This window comes from Rana temporaria, chromosome 1 (assembly GCF_905171775.1).
Source record: "Rana temporaria chromosome 1, aRanTem1.1, whole genome shotgun sequence".
NCBI lineage: Eukaryota > Metazoa > Chordata > Amphibia > Anura > Ranidae > Rana > Rana temporaria.
The window spans coordinates 460,914,593-460,933,914 of record NC_053489.1 but is presented as its reverse complement, the minus strand read 5'-3'; the positions used below and the strand labels follow the sequence as shown (position 1 = coordinate 460,933,914).

The window sequence follows — 19,322 nt, the reverse complement described above, 5'->3', positions numbered from 1 at the left end:
CTTTCTTGTCTTTTTTAGTCCCTGAATTCCTTCTATTAACAAGCAACAAGCCGAGGTACCAATAAGCATATACTACTGTGCTCAGTTTAGCAATCTACATAAAGTATGCAACGTAAACACACAGTTTCATGCTATAGAGTGGGTGTCTCTCTTGGTAGTGCGCTACCAACCACATAGAGCCTACGTGCCCCTTCTGCTGCTGTTTCCCCAAGTGAAGAGCTGCTGGTCTCCACGATCCTCTAATGGCTCATGTTTGAGCGCCATCTTTTGAATCCACATGCCCACGCCCGTGCGTGCGCCTGTGCAAGCTCAGATCCTCTTCTCCCCCCCTGCCGATAAAGCGTGCCCCCTTGCACGTGCACGTGACCTAGGGCATTATGGCGGCTGTGAGGGATCAGGGAGAGCATCCCTTGGTTATTCCATGCGGTTTTCTATTTAGCGTTTTAGGACAAAGGGAGTTGTGGCCGTGTTTTGCAGAGCTCTGCAGCGATAGCAACGTGCCTTGTCGTACGGATCTGACATTCTTACAGAGTGAGGTGAGTGAAACTCAGCTCTTTACTCCCTCTAGTGGCCAACAAAGAGAAGACACCCTACTCATAGTTTGAAAAGAATCCTTAAAGGATCACTAAGGGAAAATATTTTTTTAGCTAAATAGCTTCCTTTACCTTACTGCAGTCCTGGTTTCATGTCCTCATTGTTCGTTTTTGCTTTGAAGTTGCTGTAATTCTGCTGTGATCTCCACACTTCCTGCTTGTCTGGCTCCTTATGAAAAATCTCATGGCAGATTTTCACTGTGGTCCAAGCTGTGTGTCTAAAACTCCTCAGAACCAATCAGATTCATTTTAAAAACAAAACACTGCCCTGGATTTGTTTGGTTTGGTTCTGTGTCTCTCTCTACTTCACAGAAACATGAAACCAGTTTAAAAACTAAAGTGAAACTAGAGGCACATTATATGATTGATTTTTATCTATTTTTAATCATTTTTAAAAGGAATCAGTTAACTTTTATGTCTCTATACCCTGTAAACAGTCATTTCAGCAAAAAAATGTTTCCTTTAGTGACGCTTTAAGCTTGTTCTTAGGATTCCTTTTCTCTTACCTTTATCCCCGCCGCAGGTTTTTTCTGCTGAAAAAATCAGACAGCACCAATCTTCACCCATCTCGGCGGGTTTTGTGTGCCAACCTTCAGGGATATGGGTTCCTATTTAATGGATACCTCTCCCCTGGGCCTTGTAAAATACTCTTACTAGGACTTTTAGCTGCTGTAACGCAAGTGCTGGACCTCAGAGTCCATTATTTCGAAAAGAGACATTACAGGCGACGCCTCGTCCATGAGGCCCGAATCCCATCCAGTTTCAGCATAACTATTAGCGTCTTGGATGGATCCCAAAGCATAGCTCCTTCTCCCCCAGAGGGTCTTCTTTAGCAGAGCTATCCTTAGCACATCCTCGCACGTCTAACACCTTGTGACCCTTAACCCATTATGTAAAGATAAAGGCTCTGTGTCCTGTGGTGTACAATAAAGAAAACTAATTTTATTTGGGTACAGCGTTGCATGACAGTGCAATTGTCAAAGTAACGCAGTGCTGTATCAGAAAAAATTATCTGGTCATGAACGGTGGTAAATCTTCCAGAAGGTCAAGTGGATACAGCACTGCGTTACTTTATTTGCAGTTACTTTATTTATTTGTGTTACTTTATTTGTAATTATTTGCTGCAGCTTGTAGTTTGCAAAGTGGATTTGCCTTTCGTAAATAACCCCCTTATGCCTTTTGTCTTGCAGGTTTATTTTTTTCTGCGGTTTGCAACCGCTTTAAGTTAGTTACAGTAATTATAGTATGTATAATCTCTTTTATACAACAGCATTTCTGTGTTACTACTGACCCCTACATGCTGTGAGTTACTTACTACAGACCTCTGCATTACAAAACACTAACTTCTGCACTCTGCAGAACTTACTCCTGACCAGTGTGCTCTGTATTACTTACTACTAACATCTGGACTGTGTATTACAAATTACTTACCACTGAACCCGGAGTTGAAATCCTTAGAGCGTGACTTAGCGCTGTGGACCAGGAGCTTCATGTCTGCCCCCTCATCCATCCCTTACAGAATGGAGCTGTTGTTTGCATCATCACAGGCCATTAATAACTTTTTTTTTGCATTTTAGAATAGTGTGCATTAAGATTGTGCATAATTTTAAAAAGAGCTTTGACTGAAAACTTGTTGGGAATAACTGATCCAACTCAAGTACTACTCATCTAGAGCACTGTTAAATACATTTGATACCTTTGTATCAAAAACACTGAAATCTCCATTGCCTACCTAATGACTAGATTGCAGTTGGCACACATTGGGGTGCGTGTCCCAGCAGGAATATGCTCTGCCCTCTGAAACAATGTATCTTGATCATCCATAGGCGGTGCAAATGGTTTATTATCTGATGCAGGTGTTCTCGTAGAAGGCTGATTTGTGATCCGTCCAGTAGAAGGTGCTGAAAAACATAATTAGACAGTTAGAGGTGCTGTAATACACTAACGGATAGATATTTCATAGCGCTAACTGTAATCAGTCATGATATAATTACACAGCATGGGAGATTTACACAAAGCTTTCGTTTGAATGTCATAAAATTAACATAAAATTGCATGCATAAAATTAACTTGTGGTAATAGGAATGTGGATTATTTAACTGTTGACTTGGTATGGGACATTTGTCATGATCATGACTTTACAATGTAGCAAGTTATCAGTTTTCACATTTCACTGGCTTCATCTTTGTTCTTAGTATGGATCACTGATGTTAGAGAAGGAGCAGGACGACAGCCCAATAGTGTGCACCATTTTCACCTCACAAATTCACTTTAAAGTGGAATTTCAGCCAAAACAGAGGGGTTACAACCTTTGTTAGAATGTTACTATGTCTTTGTTTTCCCTGAACAAAGACAAGACCAAGAAAATAAAAAAAGGCCAACAGAGACACAGACAGCATTAATTCAATCCTACTAGTAAGAAGAAGATACGTTAGACCAGTGGTCTCAAAGTACCGGCCCGCGGACCAGTTATAAATGGCCCGCAGGCAGGGCGGAAGTGGGGGGAGCAAAGAGGGACATTTTTTTTGTGAGCTAGCGCCATCTGGTGGTGAGCTGTTAGTATTACACGTTATTACCACCAGATGTGAGCTGGCGCCATTTGGTGGTGGTTGTTGGTATTACAAGTTAAGCATTACAAGTTAAAGCGGTGGTTCCCCCTTAAAAACGACTTTTTCTTATTCCACTGCCCCCCCACATTCCATCACGATTAAGGCTCTTATACCTTACTTAGTACAGCATATTTACCCGTGCATCCAGGTTGCGAGTCCCGCGGGAGTGGGCGTTCCTCACATGCTGTTGATTGACGTTTTGCCCAAAAACGAGCTCCCCCCTGTCGCGTAAGCCGCGTCACGGTTGGCGAAAGGAGCCGAACGGCGAGTCGGTGCTATACTGCGCATGCGCATCGCCGTTTGGCTCCTTTTGCCAATTGTGACGCGGGTTACGCGACGGGGGGTGAGCTCGTTTTTGGGCAAAACGTCAATCAACAGCATGTGAGGAACGCCCACTCCCGCGGGACTCGCAACCCGGATGCACGGGTGAATATGCTGTACTAAGGTATGTACAGCATGAAAAAAATAATAAGAGCCTTAATCGTGATGGAATGTGGGGGGGCAGTGGAATAAGAAAAAGTTGTTTTTAAGGGGGAACCATCACTTTAAACAGCAATTCTAATGTCATTTTACACTATTTTCACTGCCATCTTCTTCCCTCTAATTAGAACCCCCAAACATTATATATATTTTTTATCCTAACACCCTAGAGAATAAAATGGCGATCGTTGCAATACTTTCTGTTACGCCGTATTTGCGCAGCGGTCTTACAAGCGCACTTTTTTGGGAAAGAATTACACTTTTTTAAATTAAAAAATAAGACAACAGTAAAGTTATCCCCATTTTTTTTGTATATTATGAAAGATAATGTTACGCCGAGTAAATTCATACCCAACATGTCACGCTTCAAAATTGCGTCCGCTTGTGGAATGCCGACAAACTTTTTTACCCTTTAAAATCTTCATAGGCGACGTTTAAAAAAATCTACAGGTTGCATGTTTTAAGTTACAGAGGAGGTCTAGTGCTAGAATTATTGCTCTCGCTCTACCAATCGCGGCGATGCCTCACATGTGTGGTTTGAACACCGTTTACATATGCGGGCGCTGCTCGCGTATGTGTTCGCTTCGGCGTGCAAGCTCGTCGGGACGGGGTGCGTTTTCTGGCTCCTAACTTTTTTAGCTGGCTCCTAGATTCCAAGCAAATTTGTCAAACCCTGACTTACACCAGTGCTGGTGGTAATAATGCGCTCGCTGACACCAGTGCTGGGGGTTAATAATGTGTTCGCTGACACCAGTACTGTTGTTTTTGAAGTTTGAAAGTTTGCATGCGGCCCCCCATGGCATATGAAAACTTGTCTTGTGGCCCTCAGGTAATTTGAGTTTGAGACCCCCGCGTTAGACGATCTGCCAGGTTTTCTGTGTCTGTTGTGGGAAAAGTTCCTTTTCAGCACCTGTCCAAGTTACCATGGCAACCAGGATAGTAAGTGAGGGAAAATATGCTGAATGGGATTCAGATAATAGAATCCTGACAGAGGTTCAAACCCTAAACCGGAATAATGTCCATTTTTTCTGAACTTTATAAACAAGTTTTCAGTCTTTCCTAAAAAACAAATGTAATTTCTCCTGAAAACAGCATGATATGCATGTTCTCAGATGGCATGCCTTTGTTATTCTCACTATACTGACAAGGGCCTTTTCTTCTCTTTTAATTTGAGGTTCCATTCACACTTCGCAATTTGGATTGCCATTCTGTCAACATTTTCAAATTGCTTGGCGATTGCTGCACAACACATTTGGGTGCCATTACTCCTCAATTCGCAACAGATGCACACTCATCAGAATAACCCCAATTGTGTCTTATTCATGTACGAGTTACACAGACATTTCTAAAATATGACATATAACACTTGGAAGTGCAGACGCTGTAGATAGGGAACATGCAAGGAAAATAAAAAACAGCATTTTTGCTTGCACGATTGGATGATAAAATCTGCAGAGCTTTCCCTCATTTCAGATCTTCCCCTCAGATCTAAAGTGACTGCACTTCCAAGTGCACTTGCAGTGAAAAGTGGATTTGCCTTTAGTAAATCAACCCCAATGATTTACAGAGTTCTACAACTCAGTGGAAGCAAAATCTCAAAAGGTGAATGGTTTAGGAAAACAATTTGCTAAAATAATTTTTTAAAGAAATCCCCTCAAAATGAGAAAAAGAAAAACACAAAGCTCAATCAGCTTTTTATATCAGCCCACTGTAATCATAAAAGTAAAATAGGGAGGATCAGCACTAGGAGCTACTCATGGCTTTCTTGCTTTCTACAATGTTGCCAGTCTAAGGCCAGCCATACACAAAGCAAATTTCTTTCCTACAACCACAGGTTGCAGGAAATAAATTAGTTTGATTCTCTCATCAATACAGCCATGTTGATGTGGGAAGTCCTCCTGCCGGCTACATTTCTTAACTGCAGTGCAACCTGCACAGGTCTGGTTTTATTGGTTTTTATCTGGTTTTATTGCCAGGCAAGGAAGCCTGGCTTGCAAGACTAGCTAACAAGAATTACAAATGAGGTCTCTGTACTTCCTGAAGAGTAGAGACAGCAAGGAACCTGTATTGACTGTGTGCAGGATTGTTTTTCCTTATATAACAAAAAGGGACACACTGCGTAACAGCAATGCCAAGATGAAAATGTAGGTCCTGAATAAATGCACTGGGCTCCATCTCGATGTATCTCAATGATTAAGTTATAATCTTGACTAATATGTAAATCTAGTTTTCAATAAAACCATAAGCTACTCTAACATACAATAGCTACATTGCCACAACAGCAGAAACAAGTGTTTTGTTAAAAAAACATGCACTGCATGTATTGCAATTTATATTCGAAGCACAGGCAAAACAGTGACAGAATTAATGGCAGATCAAGTTTATTACAAAGTCTGATAGCCTGCAATATCTGATAAACAGATGAGAATCTAGCTTTAGGTTTTAATCACTTCTAAGTAAGCTGAGAAAACAACCTGGCAACATGTTCAATAAAGAAAGGAAGAGGTAAAATCAGGTGATGGCTTATAGAACGCAACTCTTTCAGAATGGAACAGGAATGCACTAGTGCACAGTTTTCTACAGTGCTGGACAGATTAGCCAACATCACCTTCTCCAAATAAAGATCATGTTTCTCTTTACCATTTAATATTTAACTTTCTATTATTTTCTACTCCACCCTCTTACTGTATGAAATTGGGTTTCATGCTGTAAGCACGTTATTTCAATGGCTGACATTTACATACCGCCAGCATTATTCTCACAATAGACTTTTCTTGGTGAAGTCAATGTTTGCATCAGTTATGACAGGATACATTCCTGTGGCTTGTTGTCACAGACAGAAAAAAGAAATCAGAATAAAGAGAGAAATTAAAAATGAATGATAGATGTGTTTAATCTAGGCGAGCAGGAGACATAATGTCCTTATCCGACAGCTGCATTACAGGAAAAAATCAGGGAAACCTATGGCTGAACAAAGCGCGTGTGAGATATACATGGTATAGAGGTTTGTAAAGCTTGATTGAGAGGCTATCTATGGTGGGACACATATAGACTGGTAGATAAGATGTATTTAAGCAGCATGCTCTAAATATAATAAGGGTCTTTTTATGTTCTTATATGAAGATTTGCATTAATAGGACTTTATAATGTATGTGGGTATGCAGTATAGGTAATACTCCAGTCAAAATCTATAGTTGGTTCTAAGACAACGTTTTTTTGCATTAAGGAAAAAACCTTTTAATAACAGTTCCCCCAAAACCCTTCTTCCCCAAACACTTACCCGAGTCCATACTCAGTTCAGCGCTGTCTTGTCTCCAGCAGCTCTTCTCCCTTCTTTCTGGTCTCACAGGCATTGCTGTTAGCAGAGGGAGCTATTGGCTCCTGCTGCTGTCAATCAAATCCTGTGGGGAGGGAGTAAGGCAAAAATGTGCTGCGTGTCTATAGACTCACACATCCCGTCTCAGAGGATGACTACATGAGTGCTCCATAGCAAATGGCTTGTCATAGGGGCACAAGTGGCTATCTATGTGGGCACTTGGAGAAGAGGAGGAGTGGAGAGCACTGGCAGGGGGACCCCAGAAGATGAGGTTTGGGGCTGCTCTTGTGCAAAACCATTACCAGATGCAGGTAAGAACAAAAGTTTTTTCATTTTAGGAAAATAGATAAGGGTTTAGAACTGCTTTAAGAATGATTAGAAACCCAGTAAGGTTTTAATCCTGTCTGGGTTCCTGTCTGGGAAACTGCTTTATTTTAAGCGAGAATGCTTCCAACATGAGTAAAGTCTGCAAAAAAATGCAGTTTTATTAGTAGAGTGGGAAAGGATTAAGATCTCTGTTAGGCTTTGTTGTCATCTGTATCCCCGTTTAGAATATTTCCTTACTTCTTATTGTGTCACTGGGATAGGAAGTAGTGGGAAATCTTTTTAATGGAAACAAAAACAATAAAAAAAAAGGAAATCGGTCCTAAAGTTTTTTTCCTCTATTTAAAAGTAAGAACAAATCATTTATGGATTCATCAATTTAATAAGCTAATGTATTTTTAAATCTATCTGATAAGAGCACCTTTAATCTTTTGGCATAACTCCCTGTAATATTCTGCATAACAGGGCATACAATTTAAAGAGTTTAACTATCTTTGAACAGGTCAGAACTAATGCAGCTCTGCTTCCCTCTACAGCAAAAAACTATGAAAAAAAATGCCAAAATGGCTAAAAATCACTATATTAAATGTAGACAATTTGAACCAGGCAATCTGGAAATTGCTGTAAAGTGTTGGACTGAGTGCATAGTTTTTTTTTCTGCTCTGCAGTAAAAGTTATGTAGCAAAGCCGGACTAACTGAACAAAAATAAATAAGTAAAAGGAATAAAATAAAGGTCTGGTGTCACCAGTAACACACCTCCATCCCTAACAGTACAATAAAAATAAAGGTATCACCCTTTGGGACAAGAGGCAGATGAAATTGACAAATATAAATACAATTAAAACATGTATTGCAAAAATAATCACACATAAAAGAGTAGCATAAACAAAGGAAAAGCCGATACAATTGTACATGGTTAAAGATCGCATTGCATTAGAAATACATGAGTATACATAACATCAATAACACCGACGCATTTTGCGAGATGTGACTCATGAATGAATGATAGACAAATGGTACGAGGGGCCTTTCAGAAAAAGGAAAGACCCAATACTCACCAATTGGCAAGGCCTGGCTGCCTGTGGCTGTGTTCACTGAGGAAGGCAGCAATATGTGTTATATTACCTTTTGGTCATTCATTTCTAGATATATCTTGCATGCATCCACCCCTAAAGTGCGAGTCACATCTCGTGAAATGCGTCGATTGTTATAGATGTTATGTATACTCATGTATTTCTAATGCAATATTTAACCATGTACAATTGTATCGGCATTGCCTTTGTTTATGCTACTCTTTTATTATTATTATGTGTGATTATTTCTGCAATAAATGTTTTTATTGTATTTATATTTGTCAATTTCATCGGCCTATTGTGCACGCCTCATATAAAGTCCCAAAGGGCGAAACTAACTAAATAAACAGAAAGACCTAAAAAATGTCCACCCTTCAAGGTTCAAAACTTTACTCTGATTAAAAAGAAAAAAAAGAGAACGTCCTCAGACCTTTCCATAATAACAAATAATGTCTGATACATTTTTGGTGATCCTTTCGGTAGCCTGAAACAATTCTGCAATACCCTAAGGGAGAAACTCTAGGGGAGAAAGTTTGTGAATTTCCTTTACACTGCTGTAGATATTGTCTGATTAAATGTATGAGGTTTTATTTATCATCATTGACTTTTTTTTTTTGCCTTACAGTTAATCCATTTCAAAACACTCAAAGCTCTTTAGTGGCCATTCACACTATGCATCAGGCTAAAGCCTAGTACACATGGGCCGAATGTTGGGCGGCATCGGTCCGGGTTAATATAAATCGATCGACATTCAGCCTGTGTGTACTGCTCCCGAACTGCTCAGCCAATTGCTATGAGCACTGATCCGGAGTGTTCTGGCCCTGTCCGAAAACAGTAACACATCAGGGGAGATCACTGTACTGATACCGCGTAGTTAGTACAGCGGCTCCTCCTGAACTGCCAGTTGTTTTTTCATTCAGCCCTGTTGGGTTGAACAAAAAAAATAGTAGTGTGTACTGGGCTATACTGCAAAATTCACTCTATGTAAAATAAGGGAGAATCTTACCTTTGTTGTACCGTGACTTTTTCAAACTATTAACTAAAAGTTTCCTAGTTGAGCTGTGGAATCTTTGCATTTTCCACTGAAAATGCTCTGATTGCCCTTGGGAAATACTGAACCTGTATTTTCAACAAAGGTTCAACACTTGGGGTATTTCAACATGTTTATTGTACTTTCAAAGGAAGCACAACAAGTTTTCTGTTTGCCCCTGCAGGGGGCCAAGTTGAACAGTCACGTGTGAAAACAGGCACATGTAAGCATAATGGATTGTTACAATAGAAGTCTAACCAAAACGAAAGACCCATACATACAGGCAGAATAAGGGAAGGCATTTGCCAGGTAAAAAAAAAACAAAAAAACGTCAGACATTCTGCCCATGTGTATGTCGAACGTGCATGCTGGAAAACCAGCAGCCTTAGGCCCCTTTCAGACGTCCTCTCCGCCTGTCCGTTAACGGACTTGTAATACATCCCTATGGGATCGCGTCTGTTAGCGGATGGAGCATCCGCTAGCGTCCGCGTACGTCGGGATCCGGTTTTCGACGAAAGAAAACCCTATTTTTCTTCCGTCCGGCAGAACGGAACTGATGCAGACGGACAGACGGTCCGTCTGCATCCGGTTCCCCATAGGGCAGAGCGAAGCAGAGACAGGGCGGTCCCTGCACTGTGTGCGCGGACCGCCCTATCCGCCGACAGCTCAGCGGGGATCCCCGCTGAGCCGACGGAGACACACGGAGCGGACCCAGAAACGGTCCGCTCCGTGTGAAAGAGCCATAAGACTCCTGATCAGTGCTCTCAGCCAATGGCAATGAGTGCTGATCGGAATGTTCTGGCAGTTGGTCGCCCCCCTGTCATGGTCATAGTTAGTACAGTGTCACCGACTGTGTCTTAGACCGGAGCTGGGTTGCACAAAAAAAAAAAAAAAAAAACTGTTAGCGTACCCAGCTTTAGGAGGACCAGCAATGATATCAAACAAACATCTCAATGAGCACCAGGCTGTCCTCTAATAGGTAACAGTCCCCAATATTAGATGTCATCCAGTAAAGGAAGAAGAAAATGAAGAGTAGAAAAGAGACTGGCACAGGCAGTGCAAAGATGGGAAGCAACAGCTTATCCAAGGTTCCCAGACTTTAAGGAACGTTGTGTGTAAATCCCTAAAACACTGGACATCTTCTCATTACCATCAAGGTGGTCATCTGGGTTTTCACACCCTGGATAGAAATGCAGAATACTCCAGGCATTAACAATGGCCGCTTGGCAGAGATAAAAAGCTATGAGGTCAATTTCTGCTATGGGGTATTTTCAACAAGTGTTTAACAATTCTATTGGGGGGGGGGGGGGGGGATAGTGAGAATATCTGTCAGATTCTATGTCTTCCTGTTCCATTGACACCCACACCCTGGGTCATCCAGATGTCACAGTACAGGAACTTAGGGGAATCTCCCGATTGAAGAGAAAGACTGCAATAACACTGGGTGCTGCCATCTTGACTATTGAAAAGAATAAATATGGTGAACCTAAACACTCAATCACAGCTTGCAAATCATGTCTATGCAGTCTGCAGTTTGGTGAAAGAAACTGGACCTCACAGTAAAATACCACTTATGCCGCGTACACACGATCGGATATTCCGACAACAAAACCGTGGATTTTTTTCCAACGGATGTTGGCTCAAACCTGTCTTGCATACACACAGTCACACAAATGTTGTCGGAAATTCCGAACGTCAAAAATGTGGTGACGTACAACACGTACAACGAGCTGAGCAAAATTAAGTTCAATAGGCAGTGTGGCTTGATTCTGAGCATGCGTGGAATTTTGTGCGTCAGAATTGCAACAGCTAGGGATGTCCCGATACCGATACTAGTATCGGTACCAAGCAAGTACTTGTACTCAGGGGAAATGCTCCGATGCCTCAGCCGATACCTGGGCAGGCAGGAGAGTTGCAAGTCTTCCCCCGTGCTATGCTCTCTTTCCCCCGTGTTCCGTGCTGTGCTCCCTTTCCCCCATGTTCCGTGCTGTGCTCTCTTTCCCCCATGTTCCGTGCTGTGCTCTCTTTCCCCCGTGTTCCGTGCTGTCCTCTCTTTCCCCCGTGTTCCGTGCTGTCCTCTCTTTCCCCCGTGTTCCGTGCTGTCCTCTCTTTCCCCCGTGTTCCGTGCTGTCCTCTCTTTCTTCTGTGTTCCGTGCTGTGCTCTCTTTCCCCCCGTGTTCCGTGCTGTGCTCTCTTTCCCCCATGTTCCGTGCTGTCCTCTCTTTCCCCCATGTTCCGTGCTGTCCTCTCTCCCCCCTCAATTTGTCAGGATGGAGAGCGGAGGTAGGAGCCACTAAACCCGGCTCCTACCTTTTCAGAATGAACAGAGTCAGTGATCACTGACTCTGTCCATTCATATAACTGAGCATCGTAACCTGTGTTTACGATGCTTCAGTTTATGAATGGAGAGGAGCTTCCCTCCATTCATTTCAGGTGAGGCTGCAGAGAAAGGGACTGGGGAATCTGTGTCCTTAGTCCCTTTCTCTGTCTTAAAGGGGAGATGTCAGAGGTCTGTTAAGACCCCTGATATCTCTCCAAAGACCCCAAACAGGGCTGATTTAAAAAAAAAAAAATGCAATAAATAAAAAATAAATAAATAAATAAATAAAATGTAAATAAAAAAATAAAAAAACACACTGACAAAAAAAAATAAAATACTGTCACATGACATTAAAAAAAGTATCGGTAATCGGTATCGGCGAGTACTTGAAAAAAAGTATCGGTACTTATACTCGGTCTCAAAAAAGTGGTATTGGGACAACCCTACCAACAGCAATTGTCCGATGGAGCCTACACACGGTCTGAATTTCCGACAATTTCCCTCCCATCGAACATTTGTTGTCGGAAATTCTGATCATGTGTACGCGGCATTACAATTTTTGTTTGTGCTGGTTCCCTTTTTTTGTGGCTATATGGTCCACCCTGCTCCCGCCACCATTTGTGCTTACGCAAGAATGTCAGCAGAGCAGTGATATCATTATTTATATTTTTAAATATTACTATTTTTCCTAACAGAGGTATGATAATAATAGTTTTGTTTTAACTCCTATACATAGCTGTGATTATACAGTTATTTTAGGGTGCCGTTGCTTTTTGTAAAAAAAAAAAAAACCTCTGTACAAACATTCAGCTGTAAACTTCTGGTCTATGGTAATTCCATTGGCTGTATAGGAGGAGGGGAACGGACGGCTACAGATAAAAGAATAGCAGAGAGGACGAGGGGCGTTACCTGAAGAAGGAGGCTACGCTTCCGAAACATGTTGTCATAGCAACTGTACTAACCAGAGTCAGAGGAGACAGCACGCACACCTCGATTCCCCCTCCAATGCTACGAGTGAGGTCACGCCTGGCCGGCTGGCCTGTGCCAAGCGTGTGATAGCAAGATAGATGAGGAATCAAACCTCCAGCGCTAACCTACATGTCTATAGATAACAATGTTGCCTTCACCGTGCAAGCCAATCGACCTGCTTAGACCAGGAGAGGAGCTTGGACTTGAGAGATATGTCTATATGTGAATATACAAGCACATGTTTGTGAGTGCAATCCTCTCTATTTTAACTGCAAAGTATTACAATAAATACAGTGTTACACTAGGGCGCATTTGTTGCTTTCTCCCTTTGTACACTTCCAGATCCAAGTCCGCCAACCAGTGTTTTTAAGAGAGAGCTGCAGCACCAAAGATAAGAGAACAAATTTTAGAGTTCTTTTCTTTTTGGACTTTAGTTGTTATAGCAGTGCGTATGGGAACAGCGCTGCATTTGGTATATTTTCCTGTGTGTTTGTGCTCCTGCAGTGTCCTGGGATATCCACGTCTAGCAGGACCTATTTCACTTTAGGGGGCTGGCTGAAAAAAAAGGAGACGGCAGATTCCCAACCATGTAGGAAAAGAAGATAGCAGCATGTGACCTGGTGTGCAGCGAGAGACAGATCACAACAGATCAATGCTGGATTCACATGCCGCGTACACACGACCGTTTTTCGGGTTCTAAAAAATTACGTTTTTTTTTGTCATTAAAAACGAACGTGTGTGGGCTTCAGAGCATTTTTCAGGTTCTGAAAAACGGCCCAATTTTTTTTCGAACATGCTCTATTTTTTCACAACAATTTTTAACGTTGTCGTTTTTCGGGTTGTAAAAAATGGTCGTGTGTGGGCTTTAACGACGTGAAAAATCAACGCATGCTCAGAAGCAAGTTATGAGACATGAGCGCTCGTTCTGGTAAAACTACCATTCGTAATGGAGTAAGCACATTCATCACGCTGTAACAGACAGAAAAGAACAAATCGTCTTTTACTAACACAAAATCAGTTAAAGCAGCCCAAAGCGTGGCGTCATCCGAATGGAACTTCCCCTTTATAGTGCCATTGTCCGTGTTGTACGTCACCGCGCTTTGCTAGAGTATTTTTTTTCACAATCGTGTGTAGGCAAGACCGTTTTAATGATCAAGTTGAAAAAAACTATGGCCCAGATTCAGAGAGCAATTGCGCCTGCGTAACCATAGTTACGCAGCGCAATTGCTGACTTGCTTCGGCGTTACGAATGCTCCTGATTCAGGAACATCGTAACGCCGACTGCAGCCTAAAATCTGCGTGGCATAAGGCTCTTATGCCACGCAGATTTTAGGCTGCATTCTTGCGATGACCGCTAGGGGGCGCTCCCATTGTGCTCAGTGTATAGTATGCAAATTGCATACTAACACCGATTCACAATGTTGCGCGGGCCCTGCGTACGCAAGTTACGGAGTTTCCGTATGGCGTCTTTAGCGTAAGGCTGCCCCTTCTAATTGTAGGGGCAGCCAATGCTAAAGTATGTAAAAAAATCCTAAGGAAAAAACCAAAGGAAAACACTGCGCTAATACGTGATGAAAAATTGTGAAAATAATGAGTGACAAAAGCAGCTGGTACCTATTGCTCTAAATACCCAAAGCAAAAAAATTACAACCAAAAAGAAGGTACAGCGCTGATGTGAATGAAACAAATTGTGAATGAACAATACAGTTATGAGAAATAATCAGTGACTGAATAAATAAATTAGATATTAATAAAAATAGTTCATAAAAATATCCAAAAGTGAATGTACTGATCCTTCACCAATCAGGAATTAAGTATAAGTGACAAAAATAGCAAATGTAAATCAGTGAAAAAAGAGTCCAATGGTAAAAAAGGCAAAATTCTTATTTCTTAATCTTCCACCAAGTATAACACCCGTGTGATGGTATTCCAATCTGCTTACCAGATTAACTGACCGTGATTGCGGTCAGATGAAGCCCAGAGATCTTTTAGAGTCCTCTCAAGTGGACTATATGACAGCAGGTTATACAGATCAAATAATCGGATCATCTACTGCTCCAAAGCTCCAGATGGAATAGGGATACGCTCATATATTCAAAGAGAAGAAGAAACGAGAAAAAGCTCCATGGTGAAGTACTGTATGTAAGGTTGGTTTATTGAGGGAATGGTAACACTTACAATTCAGACGATATAAACAGGCTTGTCACAAATCCCAGCGCATGCAACGCGAACTGACAATCGAATCCTGGTAACTGTGTTCAGTGTGTATAGCTATACACACTGAACACAGTTAACAGGATTCGATTGTCAGTTCGCGTTGCATGCGCTGGGATTTGTGACAAGCCTGTTTATATCGTCTGAATTGTAAGTGTTACCATTCCCTCAATAAACCAACCTTACATACAGTACTTCACCATGGAGCTTTTTCTCGTTTCTTCTTCTCTTTGAATATATGAGCGTATCCCTATTCCATCTGGAGCTTTGGAGCAGTAGATGATCCGATTATTTGATCTGTATAACCTGCTGTCATATAGTCCACTTGAGAGGACTCTAAAAGATCTCTGGGCTTCATCTGACCGCAATCACGGTCAGTTAATCTGGTAAGCAGATTGGAATACCATCACACGGGTGTTATACTTGGTGGAAGATTAAGAAATAAGAATTTTGCCTTTTTTACCATTGGACTCTTTTTTCACTGATTTACATTTGCTATTTTTGTCACTTATACTTAATTCCTGATTGGTGAAGGATCAGTACATTCACTTTTGGATATTTTTATGAACTATTTTTATTAATATCTAATTTATTTATTCAGTCACTGATTATTTCTCATAACTGTATTGTTGATTCACAATTTGTTTCATTCACATCAGCGCTGTACCTTCTTTTCAATGCTAAAGTATACACGTCGTTCCCGCGTCGTGAAATTTGAATTTCACGTTGTTTGCGCAAGTGATTCGTGAATGGCGCTGGACGCCATTCACGTTCACTTGGAAGCAAATGACGTCCTTGCGACGTCATTTGCCGCAATGCACGTCGGGAAAGTTTCCCGACGGAGCATGCGCTCGGCGCTGGAGCGCGCCTAATTTAAATGATTCCCGCCCCCCTACGGGATCATTTACATTAGGCGCCCTTACGCAGGGCAATTTTAAAGAGCGCACACGCAATTTACGGAGCTCCTGCTCCGTGAATCGCGCGCAGCGCAGTAAATTTGTGGGGGTGCAGGGCAAAAATGCTGCCCTGTGCCTCCGTAAAAAAGGGGCAAATTCTACCTGAATCTGGGCCAGTGTTTTTTCTAGAGCCTGAAAACGTTGTTTTTTACAACCCGAAAAATGATCGGTTGTACGCGGCAACAGGGTACGGAAGCATGTTTCTTGAGGATAAATGGGCAAAAAAGGTAAGTGGGATTAAAAAGAAACTAACAAGTATTATGAATTTTTAAACATCACTTTGCATTGAGCATCTATAGCCCAACTGCATAGAAATTGTAAACCTGCTCCTTGTGTGTCTTCAAGCAAAAACCACACACAAATTACAGGTATTTAGAAATAGAAGGATCATTTTTCATTCACAAGCAATCCTTAAACTGGATTAAGCACACATTGCCTTTTGATCGACTAGTTCTCACTTTAGTTTATGAGCCCTGTGATACAGATCTATAAGAAAGTTAGAAAATCTTTATCCCAAATGTGTAATTTCAGACTGCCAGCTCTGGTGAGTATACTCATGCTTCTGTCATTTGAGCAAAAACAAAGGAAGTTCTGTAACTCCCAGCTTCTAAGATGAAAATGTTCCTTGCTTTCCTTCATGCAAAACCACTTGCTGAACTTAATGCCAAATCAGGTTATTTTTGAACTCCATTCAGATAAGATCATTTACAGCTAATGAAGTTCTGGAAAAGTAAATAAATAAAATTAATAATTCCAGCTTACTGTAGTAGTTGGCATTGCTAACATTTGGCCCTTGTAAGTAAATGGTGGCTTAGCGTTTTAATAATAGCATTAATTTGATAATTGCATTATGCTTTGGAAATAAAGATCCACCTCTAAAGAAAAGTTTATTGGGGCAACACAAAAGTGGAGCACATCTGCAGTTTTGTGACTTGACTTTACATTATAAGAGACACTGGGGGTTATTTTCTAAACCTGGAGGGTACAAAATCTGGTGCAGCTCTTCTGAAGGACCGGTACGACTCTGGATGTCAAGCGCCTTGAGGCGATTAAGTTCGCATTTGTTGCGCTATATAAGTTACTCACTCACTCACTCAGCTCTGCTTATAAACCAATCAGTTTCCAGGTTTTATTGCCAAAGCTTAATTGAACAAGCTGAAGCTAGAAGCTGATTGCATCTGTGCAGTGAGGTGGTTGCACCTGCTGTCAGAGGAAGGTTAGCAACAGGAGCTCAAATCGGCGCACGTACAGTACCTAGGAGAAGGACGTGTGACTCGTGCTCCAGGCAGGCAGGTTTCTCGCCAGTCAGCACCCAGCATCACGGTGTTCAGGACCGTAAAACCATTTCGGATTCCGCAGTCTCCTGTCTTCCCCCAGTCATCTCAGCCCCCCAGGGTTTCCCCCTTCTCCAAACAGAAGCCAACCGCAGCTACGGGGTTGCCCATGCACCATCTGTCAAGCCTGGCTGGTAGGACAAGCCGTGGCTGCGGCTGGCAGTGAACAAACTAGCCCCCTTCTTCTTCTGCTCCTTCATCCCCTCCTTCCTACTGCAGGTACCGCAAGTCTGGAGGCACAGAGACCCAAGGTTTAGGCTCATCGAGGTAAGCCCGCCATCTCCCGATCGCCACAACGATCATGCCGCTTCAGGAGAGACCACAGGCCGCTGGCCCCCGCATCCACTGAAACAGCCCAGTCTTCTAGTCCCAACACCGCCACAGGAGCCTCACTGGTCCACCTCCCCCATTCCCGGAGCCCCCCCCGCGCCACACGGCCTCCTTCCCCAGCAAGAAGGCCCGTGGATCGGGCCTAACATCCGTCCGGCGGCCATCTTGCGCCACCCAAAGAACAGGGATCCTCACCCCCCCCTCACCATACTAAACCATAGGCAAGTTTCACTAGGAAACCCTCTCCCCTGAGCCCCCAAAGATTTCAGGAAGCTCACCCTTCCCCGGGTACTCAGCTTCTCTCCCCCCATCCGCATTCCAGGACCTCTCTCTGGTCGTGACTACACCGTTAAAGGATCGGCCACATAACGTGGAGCAAGCAGGCACCCGTCATCAACTCTAACAGGTAAGGACCCAATACTTCGATCGCCACAGAAAGTTGATCCAGGGTTTACCTGATCACCCTCGAGGGATCGGGAAGGAATTTTTTTCCCCCACCGTAGCTGATTGGCATTGCTCAGTAGCGGTTTTTCACCTTCCTCTGGATCAACCGGGGGGCATTAGTTGGGGGTCCACTCCCTCCCCGCTCATCAGGGCCACTTGAATTGGTCACCATCATTTATCACCAGCGCGATCACCACAAACCATATTATGCCATCTTCGGCGCATCTGCCAAAATGGTTAATTTGCAATATTCCACAAAAAACATTAGGGGTCTAAGGATAGCCGCCTCAACTTTACCAGTCCTCATCAAAAATGCACTAAGAAAAGAGCAACTGTTAAGAACCGATCGACGATCGACAGTCAAAAATTGCACGCCAACACTTCTGGCAAAACATACATCATGCGCCTTGATCAACACAAGATCCGCAGTAAAGCACCGACAGAAAATCCACAATTTCATCATTCAACGCGACTTTGACTGCCTCTTCATCACAGAAAGCTGGCTGTAACACCATTCTAGAGAACTGGTGCCAGAGAATTATCGCATTCTAACAGAAAACAGAGTGGGGCAAAGAGGAGGTGGCCTAGCGGTGATCTACAAGACTCACCTCTCGGTCACTAAACCAGACCTACAGAACTCACTTCCATTCATGGAAACCCTCACTCTGCAACTGCAAACAAATCCCCAGAACACGGTTCACATACTACTCTGCTATAGACCACCTGGACCAAAAACGCAGCTCCTCACAGAATTCATGTCCACCTATACCTTAAATATCAAACATCTTCTGCTACTCAGGGATTTCAACCTCTGGGCGAACTCCTCACAGGACCCCATCGCTGACGCCTGTATTGACCATTTGGAAGGCTTAGGTCTGCAGCAACTGGTATGTGGGCCTACATATGTTTCAGGTCACACGCTCGATCTTATCTTCAGACAAGATTTGGAAATTAACACACTGGAAAATTAGCCCCTACCCTGGACAGATCACCATGCAATAAAATTCAAAATCACAACAAACGCCCCCTTAAAAAAAAAAATAAACCCAGTGACAACACACTGGACAAGATCTCAGAAGAAGCTCCACTCAGAACTCTTCAAAATTACATTATACAACAAAATAAAAATAATTGAACAACATCAAACAGCGACAGAAACACTCAACTTCATCAACAAGGCTCTATTACAGACAGCTGACATAGTAGCTCCGAAACGCAGAACGCGCATCCGGAAAAACAACTCCAGTTGGTTTAACGACGAGCTCACGTTGTTGAAGCAAGAGCGTAGAAGAGCAGAAGCAGCCTGGAGAAGAAGCTCAATAGAGGAAA

The 19,322-nt window shown here is 42.6% G+C and overlaps 1 protein-coding gene across 1 annotated transcript in view; it reads right to left on the bottom strand.

Moving 5' to 3' along the window:
• The window catches only part of LOC120932525 (LIM domain-binding protein 3-like), a gene marked incomplete at its 5' end in the record, with an annotated part of 91,462 nt that overhangs the window by 46,949 nt on the left and 25,191 nt on the right, over positions 1-19,322 (bottom strand). The window contains one exon of the mRNA XM_040344975.1: positions 2,326-2,494. Within this exon, the coding sequence (XP_040200909.1) occupies positions 2,326-2,494 (169 nt within the window). The remainder of the gene's footprint in view (positions 1-2,325; positions 2,495-19,322) is intronic.